Genomic DNA, 16,794 nt, shown 5'->3' with positions numbered 1-16,794 from the left:
TAGGCAGGGTGACCACCTAGGCAGGGTGACCACCTAGGCAGGGTGACCACCTAGGCAGGGTAACCACCTAGGCAGTGTGACCACCTAGGCAGTGTGACCACCTAGGCAGTGTGACCACCTAGACAGGCATTTATTAATAATAAATATATTTCTTTATCTTATAATCTGCTTATGTGCCTACAGGCCATTTTGTTGTGAAGATAACTAAATTATTTACAGCACTGATGGCTGTTTTAAGGTAACATACGTATCAAACACAACTAGAAAACATGTCTTGTACACGTTTATCTCTACGGTGTTACAAGTGATTTCAAAATGGTCTCTAGCTAAAGTATAAAGATTTATGACATCACTTACTCTGTAATATGTATTATTCCAATAAAAAATAGATATAGTACAGTGGACCCCCGGTTTACGATATTATTTCATTCCAGAAGTATGTTCAGGTGCCAGTACGGAACGAATTTGTTCCCATAAGGAATATTGTGAATTAGATTAGTCCATTTCAGACGCCCAAACATACACGTACAAACACATTTACATAAATACACTTACATAATTGGTCACATTGGGAGGTGATCGTAAAGTGGGGGTCCACTGTATTAGTATTAATAGGTGAAATATTACTGATTCTGATTTTTAATGCAATATTACCTACAAATAGAAAATGTACCTGTACAGGAAGGCCACACATACACAGCACTATTTTCGGTGTCCCACATTTTCAGTGGCTCTCAAGTGAGCCATTGATCATTATGTTCAGTGCTTTTACTGCTTCTCTGCCATTACTGTCATTTTTATACAACAGCTGCATAAAGGAAGGTGACCGGTATTATATTTTAAGGTAAGTATAGTGGACCCCCGGTTAACAATATTTTTTCACTCCAGAAGTATGTTCAGGTGCCAGTACCGACCGAATTTGTTCCCATAAGAAATATTGTGAAGTAGATTAGTCCATTTCAGACCCCCAAACATACACGTACAAACGCACTTACATAAATACACTTACATAATTGGTCACATTCGGAGGTAATCGTTATGCGGGGGTCCACTGTATTGTATGTACTGTGTATTTATTTTCTTTTTTTTTTGTTTTCTATGCCTAGCTGTATTAAACACTTAAATACAGTACATGATAGTGTAAATACATTATCGGGTGTTTTAGGCATAGCTGATAGTGAAAAAATTGCTGTTATCTACCCGCCGGCAATTTCTGCTTATCGTCTGGGGTCAGGAGCCTTATGGCCATACAAGCAGGGCCCTCTTGTATAGCTGAGTTACGAAGTCGGTACTCACAGGTTCCTTGCCGTCCATGGCATCCATCCAGTGCTTGCGATCATCCTCAGACAATGCTTGCAGTGTGTACTGGACACCGGGTTTATCTTGAGCCGTCAAATCAAAGCAAAACCTTTTGTCTATGCTGTCTGACATTCGTCTAACACACGACCTAAGGACTATAGTTTCTGTCGAAGTCTGAAAAGGAAGTAATAACACCTCTGTTAAAAGTTGACAACTACCATCAATTTTCACTAGTTTTCAAATTAATGTATTTTTGCAACTTTACAAAAGCCCAAAGTAATTACTGTACACTGAAATTTCATTATTTTATTTCATTTCAATGGTAAAAACTTAACCAAAACTTACAAATTTGCACTGTTTATGGGTGAAAGAAAAAGAATAATTGAGATTAACTTAGGTACAAAGTCTTAATAAGTAAAGATGAACAAATACAGTATTATCTAACACAGCAGTGAAATTGTAACTCCTATGAAAGTCATGCCTACACTTCTCTTCTTCATGCGGCCGCTGTAATCAAAGTCTTTATAAATCAGACACTTACCATGACACTATACCTTATAAAGCAGAAAGATCTTGTGTCCACTGGTATTTTAGACATGCTAATATATGCAACAGACTGGACAAAAACACATGCTAGTATTTCACATAGCCATTAGCAATTACGTACACGTACTCCTCGACATATGATGGTTCGAATTATGATATTTTGACTTTACAATGGTGCAAAAGCAATTACTTTGGCGGTGAAATTTGAGATAATTACCCAACATAAAGGAGGCAAGTCCGTACCTTGAATTCATTTATTTACTTTTCAATACTGGTATTAATTAGTTACAGAAATTATTTGTTCATTTACTTGTTCAGTGATAGTAGTCATTTATTTACTCATTTATTTAGCATATAATATTCATATTTGACTTACGATGGGTTCATCGGAACGTAACCCCACCGTGAGTCGAGGAGCACCTGTAGATGTGTCAAAACATTACCACTTAACCTTAACACAGGAGTAATGGGTTTCTATGGTGCTGTGGGTCCAGTAACTCACAGAATATGCTTGACTTCTCATTAACACTTAATACAGCCTTAAGTACTTAATAACCAGGGATACTTTGTCAAACAACCTCGTTATCAAAGACAAATACAGCCTCTCCTCACTTAACGACACAGTTCCGTTCTTAAGACCACGTCGGTAAATGAATTTGTCGCTAAGCAAGGAGCAAACTATAATGGTGGTGGGTTTATGTCGGCCATCTTTGATATTGTTTTAATGTCACCTTTGTACCATTTATAACATTTTTAGTATATTTTTAAATGTTTATACAGTAGTGTACTGTACAGTGGACCCCCGCCTTATGATATTATTTCATTCCAGAAGTCTGTTCAGGTGCCAGTACTGACCGAATTTGTTCCCATAAGGAATATTGTGAATTAGATTAGTCCGTTTCAGACCCCCAAAAATACACGTACAAAAGCACTTACAAAAATACACTTACATAATTGGTCATGTTGGGAGTTGATCGTAAGGCGGGGGTCCACTGTATATTGTAATAAACAGAACAGAAGAAATCAGCTCCAGTATACATTATTTAGGTATGCACACTGGTCAGAGAGCCCATCGTAAGTCCAAGTCATTGGTAAAAAAGTGCGTCGCTATGTGAGGAGAGGCTGTATTAATGAATCAAAATTTCTGCTAGACATCCTCATGGATGTTAGGTAAAAGGACACAAGTGCAACTCATGCGACATTTTATTGTGGCAACGTTTCACTCTCCAGGAGCTTTATCAAGCCATTACAGCCTGAGTGAGTGAAATTATTATAATATGCCAGACCTCATGGTTCTCAAATTACACATCGTGAGATCTGGTTGAGAGAATTGAGGACTTTAAAGACTTCATAATTAGAAGGTCACCCTCCTCCACTCCCACTTTTCCCAGATCAATATTATAATATAGTCTAAACACTCGCTGGGCATTCAGACATTAACGATACTAACATAAAGAACAAAAAGGAACAATATCATGACTGGAACAATACACAAATAACCTGCACATAGGAGAGAGAGAACCTTATGATGACATTTTGGTCCAGCTTGTAAGTGGTCCAAGTCAGACCAATACATCATCATAAGCTTCTGTCTCCTATGTGTGGGTTATTTGTGTATGGATACTGACATACATATGACTATCTAAGAGTTGATTTTGGCAGTCACCTTCCCTGAAGCCTGGTCTGGGACCAGGTTTCCCTGTTGCCAGCTTGATCAATCAGGCTGCAGTCTAACATATGCATCATAGTCTGGCTGATCAGGAATTGCCTGAGGAACTTATCAAGTTCCTCTTTGAAGATGGCCAGGGGGCTTGTTGGTAATTTCTCTTATGCACAACGGGAGCATGTTGAAGAACCTTGATCCCCTGACACTTGCTGAGTTCTTAGTGTGCTCATCACACCTCTGCTTTTCACGGAGGTATTTTGCAATGTCTGCCAAATCTTTTGGTTTCATATGGAGTGATTTCAGTGTGCAAGTTTGGGCCCATTTCCTCCATAATTTTCCTGGTGTAGATTATGATGTATCATTTTCATCTACATTCCAAAGAGTACAGTTCAAGGGACTTCACATGTTTCCAGTGGTTCAGGTGCTTGACTGAATTTATACAGGCAGTGAAGGTTCTCCATATATTCTCCAGTTCTGTAGTTTCTCCTGTCTTAAATAACAAAAAAAGGCACAATACCATGACTGGAACGATACACAAATAACCCGCACATAAAAGAGAGAAGCTTATGACGACGTTTCGGTCCGACTTGGACCATTTACAAAGTCACACTGTGTGACTTTGTAAATGGCCCAAGTCGGACGGAAATGTCGTCGTAAGCTTCTCTCTTTTATGTGCGGGTTATTTGTGTATTTCTCCTGTCTTGAAGGGAGCCATTAGTATACAGAGAACAAATGACTTGAATAAAATCAGTAATGGCATGGTATCTCTTGTTTTGAATGTTCTAGTTATCCAAGCTATCATTTTCCTTATAGTTGTGATAATTCTAGTAATCCTTGAATGTGAGATATTTAACACTGTTACTGCCAAGTCTCTCACACTGAACTTTCACTCTAATGATTCAGGTTTGTCTTATAGTCAGTTTTAGTCTTTATTTCCTCAATTTTTCCACGGTGGAGCAGCTGAAATTTGTCCTTATTGAGCATAACATTCTTGTCAGTGGCCCACTGGAAGACTTCATTTAAATCAGCTTGAAGGACATTCTTGTCAGTGGCCCACTGGAAGACTTCATTTAAATCAGCTTGAAGGACATTCTTGTCAGTGGCCCACTGGAAGACTTCATTTAAATCAGCTTGAAGGTTCACTGTGTCTACATACAGCCAATACATGTCCTCAACTTCATACAATAGATACACTCCAGGTTTCTGGAAGATATACTAAGCTGAAGTTATTATTACTTAGATCCCATAATATGAATCTTCAGTGAGTCTTGTGAACTGTATCAAGTGCATATAGTGAATGTGTGTCATACATACAGAGAATGTGTGTCATACATACAGTGAACAGGTCACATATACAGTGAATGTATATCACACATGCAGTGAATGTATATCATACATAAAGTGAATGTATCTCACAGACAAAAATGGACCATCACATAATAACATGTAATAAAGTTGGTAGAATTACCGACAATATGTAAAGTAAAAGGACACAAGTGCAACTAATGTGACATTTATTGTGGCAACGTTTCGCTCTCCAGGAGCTTTATCAAGCCATTACCTGGCTTGATAAAGCTCCTGGAGAGCGAAACGTTGCCACAATAAATGTCACATTAGTTGCACTTGTGTCCTTTTACTTTACATAATAACATGTACATGACTGTTGACTTTCATGCATCAAGAGGAGCTTCCTGAAGCACAAACACCAAGATAAACCATGGAATGGGTGGAGGTTGAACCTATGCCAAGTGAATCATACAATGCCCATGCCAGTGCATTAACCACTTGGCCAGCTGACTCTAATACGATCCATCGAAGACTGTAAGGGATCTATCGGCAAGTCTCCTTACATCTGAAGGGAAGCTGCTGAAAAACTATGGACTTTTAAGTTCTGCTTACTGAACTCTACTTCTTACTGAGGGGTTTATCATTGTGTACTTTGCCTCCTGTTGTTGTGATATTAATTTCATTGAGTAAATTTAAACAAGTCCCTATATTGTAATACAGTAGTGTACAAGTGCTCCTCGACTTACGATCGTTTGACTTATGATATTTTGACTTTATGATGGTGCAAAAGTAATTACTTTGGAGATGAAACTTAAGATAATTACCCAGCATGAAGGTGACAAGTCTGCAACTTTTTTTATTATTTTTATTATCACACTGGCCGATTCCCACCAAGGCAGGGTGGCCCGAAAAAGAAAAACTTTCACCATCATTCACTCCATCACTGTCTTGCCAGAAGGGTGCTTTACACTACAGTTTTTAAACTGCAACATTGACACCCCTCCTTCAGTCTGCAACTTATATTCATTTATTTACTTTGAAACTGTATTGGTATTTAGTCAGTTACAATAATTATTTGTTTCTTTACTTATTCACTGACAGTAGTTATCTATTTATTTACTTAGCATATCATATCTATATTTGACTTAGGGTTTGTTGGAACATAACTCCATAGTAAGTCAAGGACCAACTCCATATCTTTCTCACCTGATGCCCAGTAAAACTTCTTGTCATTGTTGAACTGAATGACCACAAAAACCTCAGGGGCATGTGACTCCTACTGCAGTAGCTTAGGAACCCTAACCGGTGCCTGGGCCACAGGAAAACTATTACTGTGCTCCAATCTCGCACTCTACCTCTGAGAACTACACAAGCCTGTAGTATGGAGATGAGACATCAAGAGTCCATAGTGAGAGTTAGAAAAAGAGCTCACCATATGGTGGTAAAAGAGCTGGGAAATTCTGATATGAACCAAACTTACAACCATCATCACAAACAATTAGCTACAAGGAACATGCCAGACCCTTGTGTTACTACATGATTAGCTGATTATTCACACATAAATGACAAAGAGAGCAATGTAGCTGGTTTGTAGGAGTTTGTTGAGAGCAGCTTATGACTGATCAAGAAGACACTTGCTGCAAGGGAATGTAGTGTCGACAGGACCCATGAGGCGATCTGGCAGGAGTTATGATTGAACCACTGGTAACCATCTTACCAGCCACTGTAACAACTGATTATATTAGGTAGACAGCAAGAATCGTAGTCCCTGATGCTGTATTATGTGTAAGTAGGAGGCCAAGTGCATTCTTGTGAGATGACACATCGCTGGATCTCGTGAAGCACAGATATGTTTTGAGTTACACACAGGTTGGACTTAGTCTAACACAAACCTGGACTGTGAAGATGTTCCAACACCTTGTTTGGTTTATGATATATAGAAGAGAGTGAGGAGGCTTTATGAACAATCTCTACAACATGGACAAAGACTTCAGCATCTTCTTCAGTTTTAATAACAAAGATATTTCCTACGTGTTAAAATTTTAAAGTGGATCACCCCAGAGAATTCAGATTTTTTTTTTTTTACAAATCTTTCTTTTTCTAGGACTTTTAATGCCATCTTTTTTAATGTTTACCTTTAACAAGAGTCCCGGGAGAATGGCTGAAGATGCTGGAACCATACTCTGAGGGCCAAAGATGTGAAAATAAGATATCGAGCACGAAGCTGCCCAGCAGAGGAAGAAACAATTGCACATAATTAATCAAATCTGATGTTGGGATGATATATAACATTCCCAGAGAGAGAGAGGAGAGAAGTTACATAGATAAAACATCCCCATCCATGGGAAGAATGGCAACCGTCTTCTAGACAACGCCTGTTTCTTCGGAGGGAACAAAAAGAAGAAATCTTGAAGGTTGAATTGAACCGCAAGCAAAGTAAAGTAAGAAGGAAGGAGGTAGAACTTACCCCAGTAAAGGAAGCCAAGCAAAGTAGGAAGAAGGCAGAACTTTCCCTAGTAAAGGAAGCCAAGTAAGAAGGAAGGAGGCAGAACTTACCCTAGTAAGAGAAGCCAAGTAGGAAGACAGAACTTTCCCTAGTAAAGGAAGCCAAGTAAAGTAGGAAGACAGAACTTTTCCTAGTAAAGGAAGCCAAGTAAAGTAAAAAGGAAGGAGGTAGAACTTACCCCAGTAAAGGAAGGCAAGTAAGAAGGAAGGAGACAGAAGTTACCCCAGTAAAGAAAGGCAAGTAAGAAGGAAGGAGACAGAATTTACCCCAGTAAAGGAAGGCAAGTAAGAAGGAAGAAGACAGAAGTTACCCCAGTAAAGGAAGGCAAGTAAGAAGGAAGAAGACAGAAGTTACCCCAGTAAAGGAAGGCAAGTAAGAAGGAAGAAGACAGAAGTTACCCCAGTAAAGGAAGGCAAGTAAGAAGGAAGGAGACAGAAGTTACCCCAGTAAAGGAAGACAAGTAAGAAGGAAGAAGACAGAAGTTACCCCAGTAAAGGAAGGCAAGTAAGAAGGAAGAAGACAGAAGTTACCCCAGTAAAGGAAAGCAAGTAAGAAGGAAGGAGACAGAAGTTACCCCAGTAAAGGAAAGCAAGTAAGAAGGAAGAAGACAGAAGTTACCCCAGTAAAGGAAGGCAAGTAAGAAGGAAGAAAACAGAAGTTACCCCAGTAAAGGAAGGCAAGTAAGAAGGAAGAAAACAGAAGTTACCCCAGTAAAGGAAGGCAAGTAAGAAGGAAGAAAACAGAAGTTACCCCAGTAAAGGAAGGCAAGTAAGAAGGAAGAAGACAGAAGTTACCCCAGTAAAGGAAGGCAAGTAAGAAGGAAGAAGACAGAAGTTACCCCAGTAAAGGAAGGCAAGTAAGAAGGAAGAAGACAGAAGTTACCCCAGTAAAGGATCAACTCAGCTGCAGGACACTGACAATGACTACTGCCAGAATCAGTATGATTACAATGATGAACTGATAACTATTAGACTGAAGAATTAGACACATATGCAACATCTGGGTATCTTCATTTATAGACATTTTTCCATCCAGTGGCTTTATCAATACAATACAAGGACATAATGGCAAGAATGTAGAACTATATACAAAATATGAGGTAATCCGTCCCTCAGCCTTGGAGTTGGTGAATATCATCATAGAGCACAGGCAGGAATCCTGCCTATGTTTCCAATTCTTCAAAAACAACAACAAAAGGCACAATACCATGACTGGAACGATACATAAATAACCCGCACATAGAAGACAGGAGCTTACGACGATGTTTCAGTCCGACTTGGACCATTGACAAAGTCGTCGTAAGCTCCTCTCTTCTATGTGCGGGTTATTTGTGTTTCTAATTCTTCAAAACTAAAGTGCTCTTCACCAACTCTTAAGGTTGAGAGACTGATTACCTCATCTTTTGTATATAGTTCTACGATCTTCATACTAAGTCCTTGTATTGTACTGATAAAGCCACTGGGTGGAAAAACGTCTACAAATAAAAATACCCAATTGTTGTACCTGTGTCTAATTCTTCATTTTATCAGTATTTATTATCATTTATATACAACTAGAATTAGAAAGTTGTCAAGATACACAACAGAGAATGTGTTTACTCTTAAACAATCTTAATAAACTTCTGAGAATACCTCAAGAGCCATTTAAAGACTTACAGTCACTGCTCTGAATTGGAACTTTAAAATATGCAGAAGAAAATAAAATGACAAGAAATTATTTTTCCTCAAAGCAAGACAATGTAAAGTGCACTATAAATTTGGCCCACAAAAACACATTTTTAAAATGTTTCATTGCCTGAAATATCTAATATTATATGAAGAATAGAAATGGAACATAAAATATATCTTCCCACTGAAGTGACTTTTAATTGATGGAATTATTGATGCCTTGTTGGAGAGAACGAAGAGGCGCAGTGTGCGTTGTGAGGGTAAAATATACTACAGTCTGCAAGATCAGAAAAACTAATAAAAAATAAACAAGAATCAGTCTTAACAAAATGATCATTGATTGAAGAACACAAAGGCACAATATTGTGACTAGAATACAGTGGACCCCCGGTTTACGATATTATTTCATTCCAGAAGTATGTTCAGGTGCCAGTACTGACCGAATTTGTTCCCATAAGGAATATTGTGAATTAGATTAGTCCATTTCAGACCCCCAAACATACACATACAAACGCACTTACATAAATACACTTACATAATTGGTCGCATTGGGAGCTGATCGTAAACCGGGGGTCCACTGTAATACACAAAATCTACTCCCCTTACTTTCTACTACCTCTACTACTTCTACTACTACTACTGCCACTACCAGCATTACTACTACTTCCTTTTCTTCCTCGCCTTCTCCCATCCCTGTCCCCCTCGCCCATATATACTGGCTCACACATCCTCTTCCATCAACGTGACTTGTAAATGATCCAAGCTGAACCGAAATGTCATCTTAACCTTTTCTCTCTCCTATGTACGGGTTATCTGTGTATTGATCATTAACTCTTCTGTTAGTCAGGCGCGTCCAGAATGGAGTGACCCGAGCAACCTACCATGTTACTCTTTTTTTTCTTTTAGATAAATCAATTTTACAGGTTAAGAGCTGTTATCCTACCTTAGCTTATTTCAAAGCCTCAGCTCTATCAGTGATATACTTCCACCTCCCAGGATGCAACTCATACCTATCAGCTAACACCTAGATACCTACTTGCTGCTAGGTGAAGATGGACAGCAAGTGTAAGGAAACATGCCCAATGTTTCCTCACATACCGGGGATCGAACCACAGATGCTCAGTGTGTGAGCTGAATGCACTACCAACCAAGCTACGGAACACTTTATTTGAATGTATTGATAAAACTGATTCAAGTGTAAAAGTGGAATCTACCTTGATGACTCATCCCAGTGCTCATCATTGATGAACAGCAGTAAAACAAGAAACTGGAAAGCAGTGAGAGTGTGGGCCAAATATGCAAATTTTACAGAGCATATTGTATTTAGCTCAAAAAGCAAAGTATCCTCATTGATGGGTGCTATGAGTACGAGAGGCTGATAGCTGCTATGAGTACAAGAGGCTGATAGGTGCTATGAGAATGAGAGGCTGATAGGTGCTATGAGTACAAGAGGCTGATAGGTGCTATGAGTATGAAAGATTGATAGATGCTATGAGTACAAGAGGCTGATAGGTGCTATGAGTATGAGAGATTGATAGGTGCTGAGTACAAAAGGCTCATAGGTGCTGAGTACAAGAGGCTGATAGGTGATGAGTACGAGAGGCTATTAAATACACAGCTAGGTCTCGGTTAGTACAACTAATGAATCCCCTCGAGCGGTTGCATTATTTCAATTTGCACTATTCACATTATTTGTAATTTTTGCACGTGATTCTTTCGCATTACAACAAAATTTGCATTGAGCTCACGGTAATCAAGACCTGGCTGTACTTACAGAAGAGCAAGCAGCATGTGTCACACTTGTGTAATATAGCATGGTACTTACCCAAGAAGTCAGTAAATAAAATTTAGTAAATACTAGCTACTAGTTCATTTTATACAAAGATAACAGAGAGATAGCCATGTAAATACAGGTGTTCCTCGACTTACAATGGTTCGACTTACGATATTTTGACTTTAAGATGGTGAAAGGCATCGGATTGATCGTGGCTTTCTTTGCACTTGCAAATCAATATTGTAATTACACATTGCAAACTATGCATGGAAAGAGACTCCTTATAACATGTCAGTCACACATTGTAAATTTTGCAAAGAAATAAAAATTTGGATCTGAATTTAAATCTGAAACTTGAGAGTGAGAAGAAACTGTGTAAAACAAACCAAAGAATTTATGGAAAAATTAGAGTTAGGTTCCTGGGACCCCAAACTGAAGAACTTATGGGAATAATAGGGTTACATTCCTTGGGCCCCCGAAAATTGCAACCAAACTTTTATAGATCTCTAAATTTAAAAGAAAAAAAAAAAGTAACTGTAGTTCATTGTTGTGAGGTTTGCAAGTCCGCAACTTGTATTCATTTATTTACTTTTCAATACTGGTATTTAGTTTTTTTTTAACACATCGGCCATTTCCCACTGAGGCAGGGTGATATTTTGTAGTATATCATACTGCTTGTTCCTGATATTCTGTGTATCACACTGCTCGTTCATGATATTCTGTGTATCATACTGCTCGTTCATAATATTTTGTGTATAATACTGCTTGTTCATGATATTCTGTGTATTATACTGCTCGTTCACATTTTGTGTATCATACTGCTCATTCATGATACTATTGTGTGTATCATACTGCTCGTTCATAATATTTACTTGCAAAAGTACCCCAGGTTCAAGAGAAGTATACATAAATTCAGTATACCCAGTGCATGGACCCAGGGATAAGACATCTTTCTAAATAACTTTACATCAATACCAGTAACAAGCAGCATCAGAAAAGGGTGAAAATGAGACTGTATTAAATAGTGTCTCGCACATAAAATATGGTAGTTATCCACGAGAAAAACGCCAAACCCGCGAGGTCATTTGACACTGCAGTACCTTTGATATACCTTCGAAGAGTTTCAATAGCCCGGCCATAGGCCAGGCTCCTCTAGTGCTTGCCTGGTCAACCAGGCTGTTGCTGCTGGAGGCCCGCTGCCCCACATATTCATCACAGCCTGATTGATTTGGCACCTGGTGAAGATACTTGTCCAGTTTCCTCTTGAAGGCTTCAACACTTGTTCCAGCCGTGTTTCTGATATCTTCCAGTAAGATGTCGAATAGTCTGGGACCCCAAATGTTGATACAGTGTTCCCTTATTGTCCCCACCGCACCCCTGCTCATCACTGGGTTTATTTTACACTTCCTCCCATATCTCTCACTCCAGTATGTTGTTATGGCAATGTGCAGATTTGGGACCAGGCCCTCGAGTACTTTCCAGGTATATATTATCATGTATCTTTCTCTCCTCCGCTCCAATGAGTACAAGTTCAAGATCTGAAGGTGTTCCCAGTAATTTAAGTGCTTTACTGGCTCAATGTGAGCCATAAACAATCTCTGTATTTGTTCCAGCTCTGATATTTCTCCTGCTTTGAATGGGGTCGTCAGCACTGAACAATATTCTACATGAGGGAGCACTAGCAATTTGAAAAGTGTGGCCACTGGTATTATTTCCCTGGCTGTCATGATCTTTGTTTTGTTTTTTTCAACAAACCGGCCATATCCCACCAAAGCTTTGTTTTGTTATGGTCTTTAAAAGAAAGGTCAGCTGACATAATTATTCCCAGGTCTTTCACATGTTCCTTTCATTCTATTTGGTGACCCTCTTGAGTTTTGTATATAGTGTTCCTTTTGAGTTCTTCATTCTTTCCATACCTAAGCAAATGGACCTTATCACCACTGAACATCATGTTGTTATCTGCTGCCCACTGGAAAACCCTACTTATGTCTTCCTGTAATTTTTCAGTGTCCTCTACGATAGTGCCTTTCATGCTTATTTTAGTGTCATCTGCAAATGATGATACAAAAGTATGATTGGTGTTTTTATCTATGTCTGCTATGAAGATAAGAAACAGCAGAGATGCCATAATAGTGCCTTGGGGCACTGAGCTTTTTACTTCACTGATGCTGGATCTTGCTCTGTTTACTACTACTTTTTGTGTTCTGTGTGTTAGGAACCCGAAAATCCATCTGCCTACCTTCCCCGTAATACCCATGGCCCTCATTTTGTGCGCCATCACTCCATGATCCCATTTGTCAAACGTCTTTGTAAAATCTGTGTAAATCACATCTGCATTTTGGTCGTCTTCCAATGCCTCTGTAATTCTGTCATAATGGTTCAGCAGCTGTGAGAGGCATGATCATCCTGCTCTAAAACCATGCTGGTTCAGGTTATGCTGGTTGTGCTGGTCCATGAAATTTGTAATCTGTTGTCTCATCACTCTTTCAAAGATTTTTATGATGTGAGAAGTTCGGGATACTGGTCTCTAATTTTTAGCTAGTGCTCTACTACCTCCCTTAAATCGCAAATATGGCACTGATGGACAGGTGTTCTGTAACACATGTGAGGGGCACCAAGTAACACAAGGGTGTAACACATGTGAGGATCACCAAGTAACACAAGAGTGTAACACATAAGGAGCACCAAGTAACACAAGGGTGTAACACACATAAGGAGCACCAAGTAACACAACAAGGGTGTAACACATGTAAGGAGCACCAAGTAATACAAGGGAATGAGTAAGTCAGAACCCACAACCTCAGGGAAGACACTGTAAGAATATAAGAACATAAGTAAGGAGGAACACTGCAACAGGCCTACTGGCCCATACTTGGTAAGTCCTTCTCAAACCCAAACCCATGCCACTTCCTAGTGGGAACTGTGACTAATAACCAATTTAGCCATGGTAGGTAGCCTGGTGACTGTCACCACTGATTATATTGAGTGGAAAGCAGTACTTTTAGCAATTAAAGCTGCATTAAGCATGAGGGCAAAGACAAGCATGTTTATAGGGTAACTAGACCCCACTAAGCATAGATGATAATAAAATGCATGCTGAATATACATTACAAATCCTATTCTTTTTTTTTACCCAAAATTAAAAAAATATTGGGTAAAAATCCATTATTTTAGAGAAAAATCCGAATATTATAGATTTTAATGTACTTATCAAAGGATGACTATCAGAAAAATTCTCCTAATCTTTTTTTTAACCCGATAACTATCAGATAAATGACTACTTAATGGGATATGTGAGTCATCTAACTACCTGGCAGTATTAATTTCATCTTTCTTTACCCAGAATCGGTTTTCTATACATACAATAAATCTTTCAATATTCAATATACAGATGCTCCTCGCTTTACCATGGTTCAACTTACAATATTTTGACTTAACGATGGTGGGATAGCAACGTACATTTGTACTCTACATTTATTGATAGGATAAACCTGTATTTAATTTTCAACATTTGTATTTAGTTAGTTACAGTAATTATGTTACTTTACTTATTGAGTGACATACTGAGTGAATATAATTGAATCATTATTTTCACAAAAAACATTTTCGAATATAAATATATTTTTGTATTATACAAATTTTGATTCATTTATAATTAATATTCTACTGTACAATTATGAAATAATTACTATCCTACTGTACAACTATGATATACTCCTTAGTATTAAGTAGACTGTAAGCCAATAATGTTAAGTTGGCCCATAATGCCTAGGCATAATAGAGGCTCTCTTTGTATTGCAACCCACTATTGTAAATACAAAATCTCAATGTACTGTTTTCAAAGACATAAAATAAATAAATAAATAAACAGTAGTTATTTATTTACCATTTACTTACTGAGTGACAGTAGTTATGTATTTACCATATCGCATTCATATTCTATTTACAATGTTTTCAACATAGGAACATAACCCCATTGTAAGTCAAGGAGCACCCAATACCTAAGCCTAGATGAACTCTATCCTCCATAAATTTATCATATATACAGAATATTTGTTTCAATATATTCTTCACTATAATGAATTTTAGATTCATTCATAAAATGATTATTGATAAGATTTCATCCTAGGATACTCGCAGTCTGACTTACAATTTTGTGCTGAATCTGGTTGTACGGGATCATTGTGAAGACTCTGTTCTCCTTCTGGTAGAGACAGTAATGTTTGGTCCAGGTTGTTCCAAATGCCTCTGTTAGAATAAAGAAGAAACTTAAATGAAATTACTCGTGAAATCATAATAACGTGATTGTATACAAATCGAGGAATGAGTGGAATTTAAACCCTCGACTCCGTTGCCATGGGTTTAAACCTTATCACCTATTGTTTGGTTTCAGTGAAATGAACAAATACTTGGATATAGAAGAATATATTGACTTCTTACTTATAAACAAGTTGATTGTTGTTACAGTCATGGGGGAGTGTTAAGTTACAGTCATGGGGGAGTGTTAAGTTACAGTCATGAGGGAAACGTTAAGTTACAGTCATGGGGAAAGTGTTAAGTTACAGTCATGAGGGAAATGTTAAGTTACAGTCATGGGGAGAGTAATAAGTTACAGTCATGAGGGAAATGTTAAGTTATAGTCATGGGGAGAGTAATAAGTTACAGTCATGAGGGAAATGTTAAGTTACAGTCATGGGGAGAGTAATAAGTTACAGTCTTGGGGGGAGTAATAAGTTAGTCATGAGGGTAATGTTAAGATACAGTCAGTGGGAGACGGCCAGCGTGTTGAAAGAAAAGTATTCACAGCCGATAATAACTGATATATCTTACATTACACAGAAAACTAAAGTAACGTACTCTTTTCCATGAGAAAGAGGTAGCCTTGTCTGGTATACATCTTGTCCATATTGCCGGGATCCATTGATTTCTGAAAGACAGAATCGTACAGTTATATATTAGCAAAACAACATACACAATACTGTATGAATACAGCTGAAACATAACATGGATGAGTAAATATGAGAACATTAGATTGACAATGCACTCATTAATGAGATTCCTGACGTAATACTGCAAACCAGTTTCAATATCTAAAATTTATCACTTAATCTAATCATATTAAATAATTTATTCAAAACAAATGAATATATTTTTCAACTGTATTTTATATAAATTCAGTTATACAATTTTAGCTGTGATGCTTTTTATCCATATATCAAAAAAATTAATTATCCAGTAGCCTTATATCTGTACAACAATTAAACTATAATATAGAAAAGCATATCTGATGTTATATTTGTAAATGATATCACTAAAATTTTTTATTTATCAATATTGCAAAGACTGTGAACTCTGAGAGGTCATCAAATTTATTTAGCAGTGAAAATATTTTAAATATATGATAGTCATATAAGTAACATGAGTTATTCAAATCAAAGAGATATGAGGAGAGAGAGACAAGCCACGTGGCGACACATGATGAGTGACATACCATGCAAGTTGCCATTACAGGCGCAGGCAACATTGCACTACCACATTTAACCACTAGAAGAACAATATGCATAATTTTTTTTAACAGGCAGTTAGGATTTGAACCCGTGGACTAACCATCTCCAGACTGCCAGCCTGGCGTACTATCCACTACACTCCAGTAGGTATTGTAAGGGATAGTACACAAGGCCAGTAGCCTCATGACAGCTACAACATAGATATAAATTACAATCCCTCTTAGTATTTTTTTCCATTCATCCAAAAAGAATTTTTCAACACACAAACATACATAAATACACAAACGACCCCACACTGAAACAATAATTAAGATAACTACAGGAAGTTGTCAACTTACGAACACATTGGAGACCTCCTGTATTGTCTATATTAATGATATTATACACAATAATGATATAATAATGGTATTATACACAACAGAGAAGATTCTCAAAGTGCCTGTAAGTCGAGGACTTACTGTACAGTAGTATATTCTGGCCAGACACTGACACGCTCTTCAGTACAGTCATCTTATTAATTAATGTTTCACTGGGAGTGAGCT

At 37.8% G+C, this 16,794-nt stretch overlaps 1 protein-coding gene across 21 annotated transcripts in view; it reads right to left on the bottom strand.

The window, feature by feature from the left end:
- Graf (GTPase regulator associated with FAK) overlaps positions 1 to 16,794 on the bottom strand; it is a 550,104-nt gene that overhangs the window by 75,768 nt on the left and 457,542 nt on the right. For 19 of the 21 annotated variants that reach the window (XR_011394106.1, XR_011394105.1, XM_070100893.1 and 16 more), the window contains 4 exons: positions 15,603 to 15,672; positions 14,896 to 14,993; positions 6,934 to 6,981; positions 1,297 to 1,473 (listed from right to left, as the gene is read on the bottom strand). Coding sequence is in view for 19 of the 21 variants with exons in the window: in XM_070100893.1 (XP_069956994.1) it covers positions 1,297 to 1,473; positions 6,934 to 6,981; positions 14,896 to 14,993; positions 15,603 to 15,672 (393 nt within the window). In the remaining 2 variants the exon portion in view is untranslated. The remainder of the gene's footprint in view (positions 1 to 1,296; positions 1,474 to 6,933; positions 6,982 to 14,895; positions 14,994 to 15,602; positions 15,673 to 16,794) is intronic. The other 2 variants (XM_070100897.1, XM_070100908.1) reach the window with 1 other exon arrangement.

This window comes from Cherax quadricarinatus, chromosome 75 (genome assembly GCF_038502225.1).
Source record: "Cherax quadricarinatus isolate ZL_2023a chromosome 75, ASM3850222v1, whole genome shotgun sequence".
NCBI lineage: Eukaryota > Metazoa > Arthropoda > Malacostraca > Decapoda > Parastacidae > Cherax > Cherax quadricarinatus.
Note: the sequence above shows the minus strand (reverse complement) of the source record. Positions and strands in the feature narration are given on the sequence as shown.